The sequence below is a fragment of the Artemia sp. Qi Xiang Cuo genome, chromosome 12 (assembly GCF_049724085.1).
Source record: "Artemia sp. Qi Xiang Cuo chromosome 12, ASM4972408v1, whole genome shotgun sequence".
Lineage (NCBI taxonomy): Eukaryota > Metazoa > Arthropoda > Branchiopoda > Anostraca > Artemiidae > Artemia > Artemia sp. Qi Xiang Cuo.
The window spans coordinates 63,834,646-63,857,999 of record NC_142805.1 but is presented as its reverse complement, the minus strand read 5'-3'; the positions used below and the strand labels follow the sequence as shown (position 1 = coordinate 63,857,999).

The window sequence follows — 23,354 nt, the reverse complement described above, 5'->3', positions numbered from 1 at the left end:
GACTTTTAGTTTTGTCGAATAATTATTCACTAATCTTTAAAACCTAAAAGTAAGGGATCAAACTTTAGTTGAACAAAATTTAGTTATAAGAGTTACATTTATGGTTTTGTGGACTTATGGACTTATGTGGATTTTTTGGACTTATGGTATTTCATTGACTTTTCATGTGAACTTGTCTTACACATTCTCATTAATGTTGCAAACCTGAATGCAAGGGGCCAAATATTATGTTTTTTTTGGACTTGTTATGGTATTTATGTACTTTCCAAAGGAACTTTCTCTACAGTTGTTTGCCAATATTGTAAACCTGAAAGTAAGGGATCAAACTTTAGTTGAACAAAATTTAGTTATAAAAGTTACATTTATGGTTTTGTGGACTTTTGGACTTATGTGGATTTTTTGGACTTATGTTATTTTATTGACTTTTCATGTGAACTTGTCTTACACATTCTCATTAATATTGCAAACCTGAATGCAAGGGGCCAAATATTATGGTTTTTTTGGACTTGTTATGGTATTTATGTACTTTCCAAAGAAACTTTCTCTACAGTTGTTTGCCAATATTGTAAACCTGAAAGTAAGGGATCAAACTTTAGTCGAACAAAATTTAGTTATAAAAGTTACATTTATGGTTTTGTGGACTTATGGACTTATGTGGATTTTTTGGACTTATGGTATTTTATTGACTTTTCATGTGAACTTGTCTTACAAATTCTCATTAATATTGCAAACCTGAATGCAAGGGGCCAAATATTATGGAGTTTTTGGACTTGTTATGGTATTTATGTACTTTCCAAAGGAACTTTCTCTACTGTTGTTTGCCAATATTGTAAACCTGAAAGTAAGGGAATAAATTTTAGTGACATGCATTAGGAGATAAAAGCTACTTTAATTGATTTTGACTGAATACTACTCCGGCTGGAAGTAGTTTTCATTTACATGGTGAATTACTTGATACCGTAAATCCAAAACTTACCCCCTTGTGCGGCAATGTGAAGGCATGTATTTCCGTCGAAGTCTTGAATGTTTGGGTCTATACTTTTTACTTTTGTTAGCTCTTTCACTAGTTCCAAATCGTTATTGGTGACTGCATAGTAGAGGGCTGTCTGGAAAAAAAGGGGATGAGATATAACAAATTATTTTTCATGTTTTTGAGCTTTTATTAATTTTGTCTTTATAATTTACTATTAAGTTTATAGTAATCTACAATTTACAAAACATTATTTATTTCACACAAATTTGTGATTTATGGTGCGCACTTAATTTTTTATTACTTAAAAAAACTGAATGAAAAGAACTATATTATGTCGTTCTAGTCTCGGGGAAACTTTAAAGATAAATTTAGTTTCTAAAATCGGAATGTTTCATCAACCAGTTTTTGCTTAATATTTTTTTCAAGTTTGCTTGAACCGAAAATCTCAATAATTTTGATTAATTGTCTAGCCTCTAAGGGTTTAAGAATGTTGTTTCTAATAAAATGAAGCAATATAAATTCAAGATATAAATCGGACTAATTATTGTTGGTTTTTTCTAACAGCAGCAACATTTAATGGTAGAAACTCATGGCATTAAGAGAACCCAATTTGTATTTAATAATCCAATACTGAAAATCTAGTAAGAAATATGTGTACAGTGCCTTTCAATTTAAAATGCAGGTAATTTAAAATTTACATGCAAGCAACTTTAATTTCGTTGTTAAGATGTAATAATTATGAATGTTATAATGTGTCTGGAGAGTACTGTACAAGCCTGTATTTAGCCTTTTGGGATGTTTTTTTTTTAACACAGAGAAACAAATTGAACTTTTTTAGTCAGCAACAAAATATTTGGTTTTGATGTGGATTTCCCCCTTAAATATGCAATCCAAATTTCTCCTTGGCTATTATATTTACGAAGAGGTTTTTGAAGTTGTTTGGTCTAAAATGTTGGAGACTCAAGCAAAAAACTCTGGAAAAATCCCCTTGCAAACAGCTTTGGATTTAAAAAATGTCTTATCACACTTCCGAAAGTAGTATAAAAAGCCGGTTTCAACAGAGTTTTATAAACCACAAAAAAAACGAAAAAAATTTTGATAGCACCTAAATTTCACAAAGTAAAGACAAAACCAAAAACATACATTCAAAACATGACCCATATTAAAATTCAGTAAATAAAAAAAATTAACATACATATTTGGCCCATTTTGGGCCATTTGGCCTGACTTTTTTGGGCCAAAAAGTCTGCATACCAGTGAAAAAGAACTTACTAGAAAGAGATCAAATTTAACGAAAAGCAAGCTCATAAAAAAATTTATGTGCAAGTTTATGTTTATTTAAAATATTATGTTTATTTATATTAAACATAATATCAATATTAAACATAATATTAAAATATTATGTTTATGTATATTATGTTTATTTATGTTTATTTTATTTAAAATTTATGTTTATAAAAAAATATAAAACTAATTTTCAAAATTCAATTAATTTTAATGTACAAACATTTAATCATATTTTTATAAAAGAAAAAAAATGTTGCTGTCAAGGATGAAACATATGTTATCTCACAACGCTAGAGTACACAGGGTAGAAGCAGTAGAGAACAAAATCCATCAATAGACATTTTAACCCATCATAAGAATATGAAATGATACAATTCATGGAAATAGTATGGAATCCAAGATAGTGGCGTCTATTCAAAAGCATATAGGGAGGGGGAGAGAATAAATTTTTTCAAAGTCTAGGGGGGATTCTTTCTAATGAAAATGGAACAAAAGGCATATTTCAATGAAAATACCTCAATAGGGTGTTTTTCCAAATTTGGAGGGAGTTAAGGGGGAATACGCTCCCCCTTTTACTCCACTTTGGATTGACACCGTTGATCTAATTTATATGGAATTCAAGATTTGTTTGTAACGAAAATTTCTATACTGAATGAATCAAGGGTTTGAAAAAGGTAAAAAGAAAATGTAAGAGCTAAATGTCAACCGCTTACAGGATCCTATTCTTGCAGAAATGAGTCATTGGCTTTTAATAAAACATGTCAACAAATCACCTCTGCTTAATTAAAGAAAAACAACAATAAAACGTTAAGCTAACAAATTTCATAAATGCCTATGGAGATGGATATTCATAGAACGTTTTGTGAAATTCACGTTGACTTACAAGTAAATTTTGGAATGTTTTATTTTTATTTTTGTAGATTTTTGATGGATATTCATGGAACGTTTTGCGAAATTCACGTTGACATACAAGTAAATTTTGGAACGTTTCATTTTTATTTTTGTAAATCTTAGATGAATATTCATTTAACATTTTGTGATATTCACGTTGACATACAAGTAAACTTTAGTGGAAGCTTGGAAACAAGCCCTGCCCCAGAATTGAACAGATCTGTTTTTACATCTCCCTATAAAAATCATATTGTCGAACTAAACGATTGTTTTGTATTATCGTAAGTTTACCTCCCCCCCCCAACAGGGAATACTCCCCCTTGAAAAAACTAGCATATGAACGCTCTTTATTTAAGATCCCAAAGGCAGCCTACCAGCGGTACTTTATTAAATTATTGAAAGTGTTAGGGATCTTTGTTTTTCAAGATCTTTTTTCATTTAAAGAAAACACAACTGCCTCAACCACTGAGGTATCTTCAGCATCCCACGTCCAAAATTCGTTAAGATTATAAGCACCATTGGGGCTAAGTGCATGAATAGTTGCTTTATTTTCAAAGAGCAAAAACTGAACTATTTGAATAACCCAAAACATAACCATTTTCAAATTGCAGTTTTGAGTTCTTTCACCTTAATCTTTCCTGAATGTAGATTAGACTGTATTTCTGTGTGCAGCTTAGAAGCGGGTAGTTAAATACAAATAACTTACGGCTACATTTATTTGTTTAGTGTTATTAGTCTAATCATACTTGGTCCAAAGGTAACGAGCAAAAGAAAATTAAAAAAGATTTGATGCTAGTTTAATAAAAAAAATTCTGGCAGAAAATTTCCAAAACTTCTTGCTGTTTGCTGGTATATTTCAGTATAGTGATAATCTATAATTAATTTATAGTATATACATTTAAAGTACCAAGGACATCAAAACGAAAACACTTTTTGCCACCTGGATCCATCTTAGGTCAATCCTATCTGAAAAACCAGGATTTTTTACGAATTTTTTTCGGCTGTTATGAAATACCAAAGGTCAGTTTTATTGCAGAAAAAGTTTCATTAGCCTTTCCAAACTGAACCTTGAAAAACAATATGTGGAAACTAATTTGTTAATTTCGATAATTATTTTCGCACTTAAAAATTTAAAGATATTGCAGAAACTAAAAATACATTGTTTAAAGAAGTTTCTTTAGTTTTTCACTACGCAATATTTCCTATCCAAGGGTGAAACAAGGGTAGTTTCAATCTGTCTTTGTTTTATTTGAATTTGTTATGTTTCCATTTCCTTTATTGGCTTCTGAAGTGAAACAATGAATTTGGAATTTTTTACTTTATGTAATACAAGTGAGGCAATAAATTAAGGACCAGAAATCTTAATTTCTGATTGAATGAGCATCCTCCGAAGTTTCTATGACTATGAGGCGGAGGTAGGGATAAGGAAGGGGCAGTCCCATCCTTATACGGAATAAATTCTGCCTATTTTGGTGTTAAGTGTTATTCTTTACTTTCATAATAACAGCGTAGAACAGAAATTTTCCCGGAAATCAAGAGGGATTAAATATTAATTTATCATTTTTGATGTGCTTTTTAAATTTTTTTTGAGCCAGTAGTGAAATTTTTGGAATAAATACTTTGAAAGGATCAATATGGCGAAAAATTATACTTGGTCTTCCAAAAATGATGCTCTTACAGGTAAGTCAACAACTAATAATTTGAAGGGTTGAATAACTTTAACAATAATCAAATTAATACATAGTTTAGATTTTTAGCTGTTTGACGACACATACAATTCCTATTTGTTAACAAGACGATTATTATTTATTTATATTATTTATATATATTTATTTATCATGTATTTATTCAACCAATCACTGGATTTTTACCCAGTTTACTGCCAATAAATGGCTGAGTTTACCTTCTGCTACCGCAATTCGGAAAGTTACGGTTTCTGGAGAATCAGTGATGATATTTTTTTTTTTTTTTTTTTTTCGTTTTCTGCGGAGTTTCAGCACACGACCACACGTTCTTTACTTTTAAAATTAGCGGGCACTTGTAAAATAAAAAAAAATAAAAAAAGGATTAGAATTGAAGATTTTCTTCACTAAAAATTGAAGTCCCAGTTTTCCATATTTCTCAAAACGTATATGGCTGTGTAAGTTTTCACTTAACTAATTTAAAGAATATTTTTTTGTTGTTTTGTCACTTTTGGTACTATTCTTTAAAATTAGGGAACATGGTTGCAGCTGAATAAATTTTGAAACAAAAAAATGACTGAAAAATTTAAATAAATATTTCTTTTCTTTAGTTCAGATTCTAAGTTTCTGCTCTTCATTTACTTCTCTTTCATCCTTTTTGCTTTTCCCGATTAGGAAAAAATCTGTAGATGCTCTGCTATGAGTTTTTGTCGAAATTTTTTTCTGTGTACGTCTTTATCCAATGTTTCTGTTCAAGACTGCTTTATAAGTAATAAGGCTTTCTGGCATTTCGTTTTGTATAGTTTGTTCGTTTGCATTAAGTTTTTTGTCTTTTAAAAACGTTAATATCTTCTGGAATCGCTGAAAAGTGAAACCTAGATGATATTTTGTTTTCACAACGCATTAGAAGGTTCAAAACTCTTATTCCGTAACTTAGACTGTAAAATATTTGAAGTACTTTTATATTAATCTCAGCAAATGCTTTTCTGGAGTTACAGAAATCATTCTTGCGGAACCGTAGTAAAAGTTAATTTTTAAGAAGAAACATTAAAATGAAATGACTGCAATTCGAAAAACCGTAAAATGATAAATCCTGGTTTAAATTTCGCTTAACAAATTTAAAACTATATTCACAGTTTTGGTCAGGGGACTTTCTCCAGGAGAGCAGAGGAGGGGAGGGCAAAATCAAAACAATATTGCATTCCAAGTTTCAATTTTTCCTGGAAGGTTCTTTGGTCACCGATATTGGGAATCAAATGCGAATTTTATCGCATATGCAAAAAATGTAATAAAACATTTCATAAAGAAAAAAGTAAGCACAAAAACACACAAATCTAAATAGTAAGTCACAATAAAGATAGCAATTGCAGAAAGAAGTAGCAAGTCAAAATGGTAAATAGGCTTGGATTTGTATCTGCACACAGAATTGAGGGGTAGGGAAATGCTTGGAGCTTTATTAAGTCTTAACTTAACCTCCTTGGCTTACTCAAGATTATTATAATGTAGAACAAAGGATAAGTTTGTAGGAAAATGCTCTTGTCTATACTAATATAATTAGATGCTGTTGAATCAAAATCCAATAACAAATTGCCAAAATTTACAAATAAGAAAACTATAAAATGTAATGTTTTATAGGTACTAGTCTTAAGCAACTTTGGAGATAAAAGTCAAAACCCAGGGAAATAATATGTATTAAAAGAATAAATATTAATCCAATACTCTATAATGCTTATTTTTTTATTTTTTTTTTAAATTCAAATTAATCCCACCTCCTGTCCTCTCGGTAAGCTTTAAATTTTCTTTAAAAATATCTCATATTTTATCTAATGTCACCTACTCTTTTCATAATACAAAAAAAACTTCTTCAAAAAACTTCTTCAATTTATTAAAATTATATAAAAATTGAGCATTCCAAAATATACCAGGATATAAAAATAGAGATATGCTAGATTTCAATTATAATGCTTATAGCATTATTATAATGCTTATAATAACTTTAAATGGCAGAATAATAGACACTGCATAATGATAATAATAGTAAATTTTTATAAGAAATAGTATGCGTGATAATGACAAAATAATCAATTATTGATATAATAAAAATTTAAGCAAGAAATAAACGGATAAACTGATGCTCACTTTTCCACGCTCGTCGACAAAATTAATAAAGTAGTCAATGGATTCATTTTTCTGGCAATTTGTAATAAACAATTTCAGCCTCTCTCTATCACACTCTTTGCTTAACTCGATCAGTCTCACTGCGTTCGATCTCTCTTTAGATGACTGCAGACTCAGCTTAACTGTCGTAACATTGGCTGTACCACCTAGAACAAAACAAAACTTTAAAAAAGGAAGTGATGACTTGAGATTATTTCAGCTGTTAGGATCAAAACTATTTTTGAACGCAAAAGCTACTAATTGCAAAATCTGCACTTCCTTATGCTGAAACATTACATTTTGAATTGGAATGCTGCCAAAATTCAGTATTGAAGGCTCACCCTTCGCAAAATGGTTTGTTTCTCAGTCTTTAGCTTTGACTATCTATGATATACAGGACCTGGGATCTTAGACACAAAAACGTGAACTAAATTCTGCAAATTCATATGCATATTGTTAATAAAAAATTAATTTTATCATCTAAAGATCTTAGCTTTTACACGTCTGAGGGGATCTGCAAACCCAAGTGACTAGACATAATTACATATATAGACTATGACATTAGAAAACGATTAGATTTGATGGAATTATTTTTGGCTCAGGGATTTCACGCCACACCCATTGACATAAGAAATGAGTGTCTTTAATTTATAATTGCAACAGTATAAAAACAGATGTCCCACAGCGTGTGAGTAGCTCTCGAATTTTGCTTCGAATGAAGAATAGATAGTAAAAGGGGGGGAGGGTATTTATCTCGAAAATAAAAGTAGTTGCAAAGTGTGCACTGGTATTTATAAAAATTTCAATTTTCTCTTCCTGTTATTCATACAAAGTCAAATATTCCTGGGACCTCTGAAGTCGTATCCTTAAGTATTTTAGTAAAGCTATAGATGGCGCAAAGAACAGCGCAAAAGTCAAGTAAAAATAAACCAAATAATGCATTAGGCTTATGGGTGACAACTAAAAAACATACAAAGGGAGGACCTAGGAAAATATATTTTCTTAAATCTGGGGGGGATGTATTTTGTTGTGTTTTTTATCTTTTAAGATACCATACCAAAAAAGAGGTATTTTCAATGAGAAAACCAACAAGACATTTTCAAAATCTAAGAAGAGATGGGGACAAAATACCTAGGGGGTTAAAAAATTCAAGTTGGGCAAATACTTCTAGTAGGCTGTCTTTTTTTTTTTTATGTGTTTGTAAAGGTTAAATCTAAATATGTTGCTCAATAGCCATATTTAAAAACAGTTCTGGGACAATCCATAAAATAAAGTCCTAGTAAGTCTTCCGTCAAACCAAAGGAGCTTTCTTAATATAGACTATCACTTAACAAATCTAGTGCTGATGCCTCTAGTGTTGATCTACCAGGGGCGAATCTAGGATTTTTGTAGGAGGGGGCGCAAAATAGATTGATCCGATAAACTTGCGTTAGGAGCAAGTTTAGTTAACGCAATCTTGCGTTAATTAAGTAAATTATACTACTTTAGAATACGTTAGGGGGCGCGCACCACCCTCGCCCCCTGGATCCGCCGCTGCTATCTACTACAAAAAGGAACGTTCTCTATTCAAGACATTATAATAACATTCATTTATCTGGTAGGATATTCTTTAGCTATCTGAAAACTTCATTTGCACAGAAGAAGAATCAGTTATCCGTTAATAATTAGTCAATCACCTGATTAACTCAAATGAAGACCTGACCTCAGATCAGATTAGCTAATATCTGGAAGGATTCTTGTAGGCGAATTCGAACCAAAATCACTAAACCAACCAAACCAAACCATACTACAGATTCAAACCAACCAACTGGGGAATTTTAGAGGTTGAAAACAAAAATATACAATCTAAAAGCGGCACGGAAAATAGTTGAATATTTAAATAATAGAGTATCATGAGTAGAACTATTACCGACAAGAAATAAATTAGTGACTAATGAAATATTCTCAGTCTTATAACCAACTATTTAATGGGTTCTGCTTTGGAAGTAAGCTTGTGAAGCTTTGTGAAGGATGATTTTAAGTATGCTCGTGAAAATTGCTTTGGGAAGTTTCACTGTCGCTTTTTAAACCCTTGACATTCATTATAAGCAATCCAGCCTTGGAATAAGATTTCCCATCGTTTGTATTTACTACGGATACCAATTGCAAGGATAGGATTGACCTCTAGATTCTGAAAAATATCTTCCCTTTTGCATGTTTGGAAAATTATCAAAAATATCAACCTCCCCAAAACCAAGGCTCACCCAACACATTAAAACACATACACTAAGTTATTAGATTAAATGGGCGCCCTCGATATGAACCTCCAATTATAACCCGAGAAAACCTAATGGCTTTTACATATCAGAATGGATTTAAAGGGATGGTTTGTGTCAGATAATTACAGTAAGATTGCAGTGTAATACAGTGGCAAAATCTAATATAATAAAATGAAATATTAACATAACTACAGTATGGTAACTTAATAGGTCTTGAATAATACAGTAGCTAATATAGTATATGCTCACCAACAAACAAACTGAAAATAAAATACTGGATTAAAAGATGACGCAGCATCAAAGATTTGTTGTCTTTTTCGAGATGGTGATGCCCTACTATAGCTGATGCTCTTGATTCCTAAGAACTCTAAGTACTCTAAGCCAGTGGTTCTCAAACTGTGGTACGTGTACCCCCTGGGAGTACGCAAAGATTTTTGGGGGGTACGTGGCCAACCAACAAAAAATGAAACAACCCTTTAATATTATTTATATTTTAGCTATTGTTTACTTAGTACCGGTAACTGAAGAAGGGTTACCTGAAATGTATTTGGATAAAAAGGGGTACATTGCCTAAATAAGTTTGAGAACCACTGATCTAAACAATTAATAAGAATTGAGTTCATAGAACACGATATTTCAGCAGTTTGCTAAAGCCTCTATTAAGTAATTGACTTTCAAAGCCGTATCCTCTTGGCTTTTTTCGCTTATCTTTTTCAGCTTTTAAGAGATTTGCAGTATCAAATGGTTTTTAAATGTTGTTAAATAAAAAAAAAGCTTTTTTTAACTGAAAGTAAGGAGTAATATTAATACTTGAAACGAACAGAAATTATTCCGTATAAAAAAGGGGCTGTTCCCTGCTCAAACCCCCTTCTTTTTACGCTAAAGTTTGACTCTTTCTCACAATTCTGCTTTATATAACAATAAAAAACTTTAACGTAAAGTACGGGGCGTTGAGCAGGGAACAGCCCTTTTCATATACGGAATAATTTCTGTTCGTTTTAAGTTATAATGTCACTCCTTATTTTCAGTTAAAAAAAAACTTGTTTTTTTTTTATTTAACTTCTGAACGTTTTTAAATTAATGCAGGTTTTGAATTTGGCTCACGGAACATGAATAATTAAAACAAAATTTGCGTATTTATTTTACTTTTTTTTAACTAATAATAACCTTATGATTTTTGTTCTAGTTGTTTAAGAATGACTCCTGAATCACAAAGGCTGTTTAATTAGAATAATAACCTCTTTTAAAATAAAAAAAAACTTTAGCGTAAGAGCGAGGTATTGAGGAGAGGCAACTCATTTCATATACGTAATATTTTCTGTTCCTGTTAAATTTAATGTTGCTTCTCACTTTCAGTTGAAAAAACTTGTTTCTATTTAATTACTGATCTTTTTTAAATAATGGACGGAAATCTAGATACCCCTCCATGGAAAATTCCCTTCCCCCACGAGAAATTATCTCCATGGAAAGATTCTCCCAAGTAACTTAAATTAGCGATATTTGCGGTACTAATTTTGTAAGGCATAGAAACAAAACAGCCAAAGAGGTTGAATCTATTTTTATGAAAATGAAAGTCACAAGTTGAGCAATTCCCAAATCACTGAAGTGAATGAAAGAATTTTGTTTAAAAGATATACGTAATAATTTATGTTCGTTTTAAGTTTTAATGTTATTCCTTAATTTCAGTTGAAAAAAACTTGTTTTTTATTATCTAATTAATTAAAAAAACTTTTTCCACAAAATAAGTTTTTCAAAGAAAAGTAAAAAACTCCGTTCAACAAAATATTAGCAAAAACCATATCAAATTATCTACCAAGCGCGAAACTACCACAGATCAGCATCAATAAATAAATGAAACGCAAAACAAACAATAATAACAATAATTAGCCAAGTTAAACTCAAAACTAGCCGAAATTAACATAAGTTGTGCCAACATCGTTCTTTGCTTAGGCAGCGCTATTGCGCTACCTATGATAACAACCACAAGCCGAAGACATACAATATCTTTGGTTTATTATCACATAAAAATCATAATTGTGAAGCTTCTTAAGGTAAATTTAAATGCTATGATTGACCTGAAAACAACACAAAAAAATTATTACTTACATCGACCATTATTTAACAAAATTCGAACTTTAGCGTAAAGAGCGAGGTATTGACGAGGGGGCAAAATTCCTCATATAGGTAATATGCGGGGTTTACCCCCTCGTCAATACCTCGCTCTTTACGCTAAAGTTAAAATTTTGTTCTAATTCCTTAAGAATGACCCCTGAATCTCACAAAAGGCTGTTTAATTAGAATAAATAGCTCTTTTCAAATTATTAAAAATGCTTTAGCGTAAAGAGCGAAGTATTGAGGAGGGGAAGAACCCCCCCCCCATATATGTTATAATTTCTGTTCGTTTTAAGTTTTAATGTTAGACCTATCTTTCAGTTGAAAAAACTTGTTTTTATTTAATTTCTGAATATTTTTTAAATAATGCTGGGAAACCCAGCATCCCCTTCATGGAAATTCTCTTCCCCCGTGAAAAATTCTTCCATGGAAAGATCACCAATAACCTGACCCCCCCCCCCCCCTGAACAAATCCTCCCCTAAAACGTCTGTATACTTACCAGTAAAAAATACTATATATAAACAATGGGCAAATTTCATAACTTTGAGCCCTTCCCTTGGGGACTGAGGGGGATTCAGTCGTCCTGAAAGGCATAGCTATTAGATGTTTCTACTATTTTGAACAAAATAGCCATCTCAAAATTTTGATCCGGTGACTTTGGGAGAACAATGAGCGTGGGAGGGGGCGTAGTTGCGCTCCAATTTTTTTGGTCACTTAAAAAGGGCACTAGATCTTTTAATTTCCATTCAAATGAGCCTTCTTACGAAATTCTAGGACCACTGGGTCGATACGATGACCACTCGAAAAAAAAATAAAATAAACACGCATCCCTGATCTTTCTTCTGACAAAAAATACGAAATTCCACATTTGTGCAGATAGGAGCTTGAAACCTCTACAGTATGGTTCTCTGATATGCTGAATCTGATGGTGTGATTTTCATTAGTATTCTATGACCTTTAGGGGGTGTTTCCCTCTTTTTCTGAAAATCGGGGAAATTTTCTCAGGCTCGTAACTTTTGATGGGTTGGACTAAACTTGATGAAACTTATATGTTTCAGATCAGCATAAATATCCTCTTCTTTTGATGTATCTATTTGTATCTGAGTTCCGTTTTTTAGAGTTTCGGTCACTATTGAGCTGGGTCGCTCCTTACTTACAGTTCGTTATCACGAACTGTTTGATTACAACAAAATAAGATCAATTCATTCTTACGGTTGTAGAGGGCAGTGTGGTCAATTCCTACTGCCAAAGTGTGAGAAATGCGATTCTTTGTATTTAAAACAATTGTCTGGCTAACCAATCAAATCTTGCTAAACAGCCATAGGTAAAGAAAAACCCTTAAAGAGAAAAATCAATGTCAAAGAACCTGGGTTTTGATTAAAATACATCCATCAGAACAATATAAGTTTTTGCTGATTGGAATAAAAGTGATAATTTTTCAAATTGAAAGTAGTGTGGTATTAAAATTTAAATGGACTATAAATACCTTGTATACGAGGGGGCTGTCCTCATCCCATATAATAATAATAATAATTTATTTTTGACCCACTAACAATTATAAAAAAGTGGACTACCAAAAGAAAATAAAAGGAAAAGACATACAAAAAAAAACACATGCAAAACAATATCAATATGAAGAACTACAAATGCAAATCAGAACAATCGCACAAGAGGATGAAAAGGACCCAACTGCTTGCAGGCCTCATCTTTTAACTTGGAGTCCAACTTATTATATGACGTCAATATATCAGTTGCATTAAACATTCGAATAATCTTACGGTTTCCATACCAACGAGGCAAATACAAAAGATATTTACAATAACGGAAATACAAAAATCTAATATCCTGCATATCACTAGCATCAAAAAATGGGCGCAAACCTGATAGAAAAAGAATGGAATGGTCGCAATATGTAGAATAGAGTTTACCCAATGCCTTACAAGAATGTCGGCCGTGATTTGGGACAATTTTATCATAACCTGTTTTAAGCTTATTCTTGATATCTGCAAGTGCACTAGCACGGATAGCTGAAATGGAAGAGCAGATACAAATCCTAAGCCAGCACAATGCTGGAGTCAACTTAACTGAAAAAGAACTACAACAAAAATCACTACGTGGGTTATTAGCATTGAAAACTAAATACTCACATTTTTCAGTATTAAGAACGAGGCCAATTCTTTCCAAACGCTTAGAAACAAAGTGGGTAGACTTAGCTAGGGTGAATTTTGAACGGCTAATAATTAATAAATCATCTGCATACGCAATATAAGATAAATTAGTTAAACCCGTAAAATACGACGGAAAAATACGAGAAAGCACAGGGTATAAACAAGCATTAAAAAGGTATGGTGATAGAACCCCTCCCTGCCTAAGTCGAGACCGAATTGGAATATTACCAAAAAAGATCTCTCCTGACCGAAGTCGAACATATGAATTTGCATACCAAAAACGAAGGACCCATATAACAGATGAATTCACTCCAAGCTGTGTAAGAGAATACCATAGTATACGATAGTTGGCTGTGACAAACCGAGTCAAAAGCTTTTGAAATATCTAACCCACATAAATGAACTTCAGAACCATCTTTTTGTGCTTGAAGTAAAAAAGAAGTAAGAATTCGATGCACATGTAGGCATCCTATATTTGGTTTAAAACCAAATTGATTGGACACATAATCAACTTTTGGAAGAATTTCAGGAAGCAGGACATATTCAAAAACTTTTCTCAGCAAACAGGCTACCGTTATAGGTCTATATAATGCGCAATTAGTCGGATCTTTCCCACGTTTAAGAATCGAAGTGACACTCCCGCACAAAAAAGAATCGGGCACCAAAGACGTACATAGACAAATTTGAAATAATAACTGCAAATGATAAATCAATTCTTTCGAATCCATATGAAGGTTAAAAACACTTATACCATCAATATCACATGATTTAGATTTTAAATGCTTAGCACTACGAATCACACGATCCGCGGAAACGGGTGGCACATGACCTTGGTAAATTTTCGTAGGTAATACATAAGAACAGAGGCTAACAAACTGAGAGTGAACCACATAATTCATAATATTAAAAATCTTATTATAATGATTAATCCAAGAGGCATTAGGGATCCGATCGGCATTAGGAGGTGAATCAAACTTCGCAACATTAATCACTTGTTTCCACTGACTAGAGGTCTCCGGAAATTCTACACCATTGTACCTTACTTTACGAAGATAACGTTTAAACTCCAAGTTCGTTTTCTGTTTAATGTCAAAAGGTGACCCTTTAAAGGGTGGCCGCACGCTACCCAAATTCTAAGCCACAATTTTGCACGATTTTTCAAAATTTTTAAATCAGGGTCAGATTTCAATATTTAGCCTATAGTCTTAAGCTTAAAACTACAAAGCAGGACAGCCACTTATTCAGTTTTTTTCAGGAAGGGACCAATTTGGCTTTAATATATATTGAGCTGAACTCGAGATTGTGGGGAGATAACACTGGTACAGATTAAATTTAATGGAACTTTAATCGTAGACAAAAGAAGAACAAGGGTTGATAGATATAGAGGCCAGTCCACTTTATTCCAGTCTCTTTTGGTTATTCACTTTTTGTAATTAGTACATAAGGTCCGTTCAGCCCGAGTCGTATTAATGGTGACAGTAGCTGAAAGGGGCAGATGGTCATAATCACGTTCATCCTGATCAATTTGAATATCGCTAATAGGAACACCAGAAGAAACAACACAGTGATCAATATCAGACAATGAACCGCTATTATGTATGTATGAATGGGATGCATCTTTATCCGAAACCCAATAGCCATTAGGTAGCGAATCCAAAAATAAATCAGTTCGTGTTGAGGTAGAGTTTATATCACAGTTCATATCTCCTAAAAGGATCCAATCCAATCCATTACTCTCAACACTAATAAGAAGGGTCTTTAGCGATGCATATGCTTTAGTATACTTTGTTAGAGAGGAAAATGATCTTTGGTCGCAAGGGAGGTATACATTAATAAGAACTAGGTTAGCAAGACGGATCGCAATGAAATAATCACATTCACGATAACACACAGGGAATAGCGGGAGTAGTTTATGTTTTAATAGGCGGGCCAGCCCGCCTGAAGGTCTCCCAGAAGTTTTTCGGGCACTTCTGGCGAAAACCAAGTGTTCTTTACTCCTGCGAAGGGATATCAAACTCACCAAAGGCAAAAGATGTTCTTGTAGAAACAAAATGTCGAAATTAGATAGTTTCTGGTTCAAAGAATCATCCTTATCCTTCGTTCCGTTAATGTTGAATGAGCATATAGAAAATTTGATTTTAATAGTCATTTTCTTAGCTGACTAGAACGTTTAGCTACAGCTTTACGAAGGATTCGGCATTTTAGAGAAAATGAAACATGATTGCCATGACAATTATCACATTTAGGGGTAGCCTGGCACGGGGAATCGCGCGACGATCCATGCTCTTCTGCACAGTGGGAGCAACGTTTAGGGTTATTACAAGACGACTTCAGGTGATTAGGCGATTGGCAATTATAGCAGCACCTCGGTGGACGCTGGAACTCATGAACACGGAAAATCTCATAACCAACTTTCACACCAAGCTTCAGTGCATTAGCAAGAGCAATTGCATTTTCAAAAAACACTTTAGCAGCAAAAGAATTGCCAATTCGTTTTGCATCCTTAATATTGCTACAGCCAATTAGCATGCTCACGTCAAAGGCATTTGATAAACCTTTCACAATACCTATATATTTTGTTTCATTTACTTTGATGTCACAGTTACTCATTATAGAGGGAACAGAATCGCAAAAGTCCTTAGCAGCAGTCTGGTCAATCCACACCACTAATTTATCGCCGGAGGGCTTTATGCTATGAATACAGTCATGACCAGGTATAAGGTCAATCACTTCACGGCATTTTGCAGGATTATTAAGGTGAGATGGAACTTTTGAAATGACAATAACGGCCTGATTATCAGCGATTGGCTGGGGCCTGGGGTCACTAAGAGGAGGGAAATTTAAATCATAAGACACAATTTTCTCACGGATTTGCTTGAGTTCGGAGTCAATATTTAGAAGCCTTGATGCGAGGCTTGAATATGCAACGGCTGGAATGACAGGAACATTTATAAACCTATAGATTCAGACCCCACCGACAAGTTCACCCGTGAAGTACGAAAAGAGCTGGGAATTTTACAAAATGAAAGACTCATTACTCCACAAATGTACAAAAAGTTTTATCCTAAAGGGTGCTCCGCTCCTAAATTCTATGGTCTCAGAAAAACTCATAAAGATAGAGTTCCCCTGAGCCAAATTGTGGCCTCTTATAGTTCGCCAGCTTCCAGACTAGGAAAATGGTTATCCACAATTTTTTGTCCTCTTATGTTGACGCAAGCTTCTTACATTAAAAATTCTATACACCTTGTGGAAAAATTAAAAAACCTTGATATTAAAAAAGACACAATTTTAGCAAGTTTTGATGCCATTTCGATGCATACTTCATGTGATATAAAAAAAAAAATGTGAATTTGCTCTTCAACAGAAACTAGAAGATAATATTGACCAGATGGATTACAAAACATTAGATATTGAAACCATTATGTGACTTGTTCGCCTTTGCAATAGATATTCCTTATATTTTGGGTACAATAATCAATTTTTCACCCAAATAAATGGCCTCCCAATGAGTACGAGCCTTTCACCTTTTTTGGTCACTTTTACATGAAATTTACTGAAACCTCCGCTTTGAATACTTTTTTTCTGAAACACCGGTTCTGGGGCCGGTTTGTCGATGATGTTATCTCTGTGTGGAATCACGTAGAGATAGAACTTACCATTTTTTTTGTCTCATCTTAAGAGTTTGGATTCAAACCTTCAGTTCACCTTGGAACTGGATGACAATCATAAACTGTCTTTTTTAGACGTCTTAATCTTCAACAAATCTCTCAGTCTTGAATATTCGATTTATAGAAAACCTACACATAATGATAGGTATTTGCATTTCTCTTCCAACCACCCTCTTTGCGTAAAAAGAGGAGTAGTTATATCTTTAGTTGATCGTGTTATAAGAATTTGTTCAGGAGCTCATATAATCCCAGAATTGAATTATCTGAGACATGGCTAATTGTAGACAGAGAAAAATCAAGACAAATAGTCTAGTTCTTTACTGTTTCGCCCTATTTTCCCAAATTAGTTGACAAACTGCAAAGAATTCTAAAAAGACATAACTTAAATGTCACCTTCAAAAATTCTAATAAAATACAGAACTATTTTAATAGCGGCAAAGATAAAAAGAGCCCTATTTTTGGTAGTGGTATTTATAGGGTTCCATGTTCTTGCGGCTGTTTCTATGTCGGAAGAACCCACCAGCTATTGGGGGAGAGATTGTTGGAAAACAGGTCCTCAATCAACAAAGCTATGGAGCTATACCAAAGGCCTGACGACTTTTGATTCTGCCTTGGCTCAATATGTGTATGACAACCCGCACCATTTCGTTTTATTCAATAACACCTCCATTATTGCCCCTGCTAAAGGTCTCATCCAAGTTTTCAGGGAGGCAGTTGAGATAAAAAAAAAAGTACATTCACCGAAAGGTTGCTCTCAATAGAGACACTGGAGAAACCTATTTAAGCCCCATTTATAATGAACTAATTAATTCTGATCGTTTTTACTTAAATAAAAATAAATCACATCTTGCAACCTAAACTAATCTGTGATGATGTTTTACCTGGAAAGCGTTCAGCTTTTAAAAATGCTCTGTATAAATTAAAAAATTGAATTCCCATTCAGTATTCCTACTGCATTTTTTTTATTCAGTTACCCTTTCACCGTTACATGGAAAGGGTCGTCAAATTTTAGTTGTGCTTTGTTTTAAGGTTTGAGATTTTTTATAATATCCTTGTATTTTTATTAGTAATTTTTATGTTATTATTGTGCACTGAGGACAGTCAAGCGGAGATCTTTTTTTGTATTTTTTTGTTTATCATGATTAGCCAGTGTGGTCTCAGAATTATTTATAAGAGGTGATCTTTCACTACAATACCCATATTGCAGTTTTTCAGGTCATAGTTACCCCCCTCTTCAAAAATACCCTTAAGTTCCCTAATAACTGGTGTGCAACTGTATAACACTGCATAACCGACATTTTTTTGGGGGGGGGGTAAATGCTTTTCTAATAGTAAATCTTTTTTATGGGCTGTTTAGATTTAGGCGCAAAAGTGCCATTGTGCGCCACTGTGTTCTTTCAGACTTGGAATACATGCAAATATCCTTTCAACAGTCCGAAGTCAGTTGGCTATCTCAAAAACTTCTGTATGGTAGCATGATTCAAACAAAAAGTGTTGCTTAGCAGGACAAATGGTAGAAAATGACACTTTGCTCGGGCAAGCCTCAGTTTTTATTTACTTATAAAGAGTAAAGTAAACTTTAAATTTCTGTTTGAATGAACCGTGTTGTGAACATCTATTACTTCTGGTTTGACATAATGACCCCCCCCCCCCCCTCCCCAAAAAACAGCCACTTCCATTCTCGAGAAAAAAATATATGATCTTGCCCTCTTGTAGGCAGTGTTGTAATTAGCCAAAAGGCTTGGGGGGGGGGGGGAGTAAGGGATTTTACCGACTTAATAGACATTTTTAACAACTGTTTTTTGTCAATTTAATTACCAAAATGACCGTTTCAAATACAATGCGTAACATCACTGCACGAGTCGGTAAAACCACTGCATTTACCAACCGAGATTTAGATTTCGGTACATATTATGCCACTATTTTAATGCGAATTATTTAACCAAATAAAAAGTTGTGGCGCCATCTGTAAAATCACGGCAGGACTCGGTAAAACTGCTGTGTTAACCGATCGAGTTCAAAAGTTCTTTAGATGACATGTCAGTATTGTCTTGGTCTTTATTGAATCGAACAAAGCATTTTTGTCGGAAAAATCGTGGCGCAAAGTGCCACGATTTTACCGTTTTTTTTTTACCGAGTGACCGAAAATATTGGGGGAGGGGCATCCCCCTCCCCCCATACGTGACAGCCCTGTTTGTAGATAGTTGCTTTGGGGCTCTCAGACAAATAGCGTTTCCTTGCATACTTACTTTCTAGAGGGTATTTAACTTTTTTTCCAAAATAATGTAAACATTCTTATGCTAAAAATTTGGAAATCCATCAAATTAGCGCATATTAGTGATAATTACGATTAAATTTTTTTTTATTGAGAATAAGCATGAAGAATGGATTTTTTCTGTTCATATATTGTCATCAAAAATTTGTTTTTCAATAATTTAGTTTCTATATAAAAGCGTCGCTCTTTGCTTACAGTTTATCACAATGAGCTGTTTATTTAGGGGTTTCTCAAATGGTAAGGAAGCTGCCTCCCTCTCTTATTCCCCACTACTTACATTAAAGAGAAACTTGGTACAAGTAAGATAAGGTACTACATTAATAGAAAAACTTGAACCTAGAAATAAGCTATAAAATAGCAGAAATCAGTAATTTAATTTTGTGTGATTTATTCTCTTACTTAAACTTACTAACTTACTAACTTACTAGACTTACTAAACTTACTAACTTACTAAACTTACTAAACTTACTTACTTACTAACTTTGACCGTTCTAACGACTCTTTTCTCAATATTTAATTGCAGCTACACCAGAGGTTTTTTTCCGCCTCCCCTGGCATCTAAAACAATGGGAATGTTAGCCCTATCTCCCAATGTTTTCCATCCATCTCCAAGTTTTCCATCTCCCCACCTCCAGCCCATCTCCCAAGTTTTTCCAAAGTTTCCCTTCGGAAAAACTAATACAAAATAGAAAAAGAGACAAATACACAACCAGCTCTGAAATTTATTCTCGAAAAAAAAATATGACCTTTGTAGTAAAAAGCTTGCGAATTTCGTCTTAAGACCCCCGGATATGTTAAAACTCCTAGCATAATACCTATCATTACCCTGGAAGACAAACGGAAATAAAAGATATACGCTTATGTGTCATCCTTCTTCTGCGTCCGGCATTTCACGCTTCTTTTATACGGTTCTTTGATATGCTGACTTAGTTTATTTCTCATAAAGATTGATTCTTTTTTTGACAGGTTTATTTCTGTCTCGACAATCGCACGATTTTTTCTGATTCTGACTACTTTTGATAGTTAACTTCCACCTTAATGGATTTTGTGCTAATTAGAATCACCATAAAAAGCAAATTTGTTATCGTTTTTTCGAGTTTCGGTCACGATTGGGTCGATTTTTACTCACGATTAGTTTTAACGATAAGCACTTTAATTTTAATTACCTTGCATAACTCATTAGCGCGATAAAGCTTGCAATTTTTTTAAAACCTGAAAGCCAACCGAAAACGGGGTTTGATTTGGATAAGCATTACACTACAAGACTCAACATGACTGAGAATAATACGATTGAAGTCAGAAGTATAAGAAGACTATTCAAAACGGATATTTGAAGCCTTGGTATCCTTTTTTATGTTTGAAGAGAAATCAAGCCAGAATAAAGGATAATTTTTAACCTCAGAACATAAACTTTGACCCAAACAGGCAGTACAAACAATCGAGAAAAAAAATTAAACAATTGAAAATTAGTTTCTAACAATCAGAAAACGAATATAACCTTTCAGTTTCAGAAACAATACTACGAAAAGGTGGTGCAGCTAATACTAACACTTAAAACTATCTGTTGCTTAATACTTTCTGTTAATACTATAATTATTTTTATCATTCATTTTCTTTTCCCTCGTACTTTTTTTCTGTCTTTCCTTCTTATCCATTGTTTTGTTGATTATATTTGATCAGCGTGGAGGATTCTCATCTATGTTCAGTGTTGGTTTGGTGTTAGTTTGATATCAGACCATTGTGATAATAAGTTAGCTTAAATGTGAGCCTATAGAGCCTTTATTCTGAAAGTAACTGTTATACAAAAGTCAAACTCGTAACTGTTATTCTGTTTTTGTCTGTTAAATGTGAGCCTATAGAGCATTTATTCTGAAAACAACTGTTATACAAAAGTCAAACTCGTAACTGTTATTCTGTTATTGTCTGTTAAATGTGAGTCTATAGAGCCTTTATTCTGAAAGCAACTGTTATACAAAAGTCAAACTCGTAACTGTTATTCTGTCAGTCAAACTGTTATTCAGAAGTCAAAAGCGTAAAGAGTCAAGACTAAGGATTATATTTAAATGATAACATTAAAAATAATAGTAAGAAGGAACAGAAATAAATATGGGTATAAATAAACATTTTCAAATGAGTTTAAGCAGTAATCCTAAAGCTTAAAGGAGCATAAATTATCCTTTGCATGAACATACTTGGCCCCCCTTCATACTCAACCTCAAAAATAAATATTCTAACACAAAAGTAATATTTATGGAACATTATGTAAAAAAATTGTCAAAATACCTAAAAAATGACAGGGTTTGTTTTTTTCGGATTTGCATTAAACAGTAAAATTTTTAGTTCAAATGGTTTTGAAAGGCCCTCGATAGATACATCACCCTTGGGATTGCCAAGTAGAAATTTTTTTCATTTTCTAAATTCCAACCCAATTCAATTTAGGTTATCTTATTTTAGAATGAATGTTTAACTTTCACAAAAGTTGAAAAGATGGATTTTTACTCAAGAAACTGTGATGTTTCTTACAATATTTTAAAATGTATTGCACTTCTTGTGTATTTTGGGTTTTTAAGAAGAGGCAAATCTGTTTTAAATCATCCCTTCTTTATCTTTAATTTACTTACGATATTTTTTTTCTCTTAAGTTTAAAGTGTACGTGTAACTCTTATTAAACAAATGTAAAACAACCAGTAGGGAATTAAGTGATAATAACCTATTTAATAACAATTAAGTAAAAGTAATAGGCTAGCAATTTACACTTCTTAGAAGCCAATTCTTGTGCTTCTATTAATTTAGGTAATTATACTTTACACTTGGTAACCATTTTATTTTGAACTGTGATACCGTTTTTCAAAAATCACCTTTAGAGTCACTGTCAATAAATAGAACAAAAAGAACACCCATTAGCTACCATAATCTACCAATTTATGGTAACTGTCTATGTTTAACTGTCTTATGTTTGGTGTTATGTTATTATGCTGAATATGGGTTTTCAAACAGGACATTTTTGACTGTCAATTAAGATGCTTAAGATTACAAAAAGTCAGAAAATCACTTAATTGGCTAGAAATTTATATTTCATGAACGCTCATTTTTGTGTTTCTATTAATTCGTATAAATATATTTTACGCTCTGTATTAAGAATAGGTATTCAAAAAGAACATTTTTCACTCTCAATTAAGATGCTTAAGATCGCAAAAACTCGGAATATTGCTTAATAGACTAAAAGTTTATATTTCGTTGAAGCTCACTTTTGTGTTTCTATTAATTCTTATAAACATGTTTTGTACTTTGTATCCATCTTATATTTGATTTTATGCTGTTATGTTGAATATGGCTTTTCAAACAGGAAATTTTTCACCGTCAATTAAGATGCTTAAGATTACAAAAAGTTAGAACATCACTTAATAGGCTAGAAATTTCTATTTCATGTAAGCTAATTTTTGTGCTTCTATTAATCCTTATAAACATATTTTGTACTTTGTAACCATTTTATCTTTGATGTTATGCTATTATGTTGAATGTGGCTTTTCAAACAGGACATTTTCTACTGTAAATTAAGATGCTTAAAATTACCAAAAGTCAGAACACCACTTAATAAGCTAGAAATTTATATTTCATGGAAACTCATTTTTGTGCTTCTTTTAATTCGTATAAGCATATTCTGTACTTTTTAACCATCTTATATTTAATGTTATGTTGTTATACTGAATATAGGTTTCAAGAAGGACATTTATATTCAATTAAGATGCTTAAGGCAATCGTATTATATTCAACAGGCTTATGGTTTTTCAAATAACATCTTAAGATTCTCTGTCAATTAAGATGCTTAATATCACAAAAAGCCAGAGCATCAATTAATAAGCTACCAATTTATGTTTTATG

The 23,354-nt window shown here is 32.9% G+C and overlaps 1 protein-coding gene across 1 annotated transcript in view; it reads right to left on the bottom strand.

Moving 5' to 3' along the window:
- Positions 1–947: 947 nt before the first annotated feature.
- The window catches only part of LOC148946402 (uncharacterized), a 27,893-nt gene continuing 5,486 nt past the window's right edge, over positions 948–23,354 (bottom strand). Inside the window, exons 3-4 of the mRNA XM_089097687.1 lie at positions 6,973–7,157; positions 948–1,106 (exon numbers count right to left, since the gene is read on the bottom strand). Of these exons, the coding sequence (XP_088953813.1) occupies positions 948–1,106; positions 6,973–7,157 (344 nt within the window). The remainder of the gene's footprint in view (positions 1,107–6,972; positions 7,158–23,354) is intronic.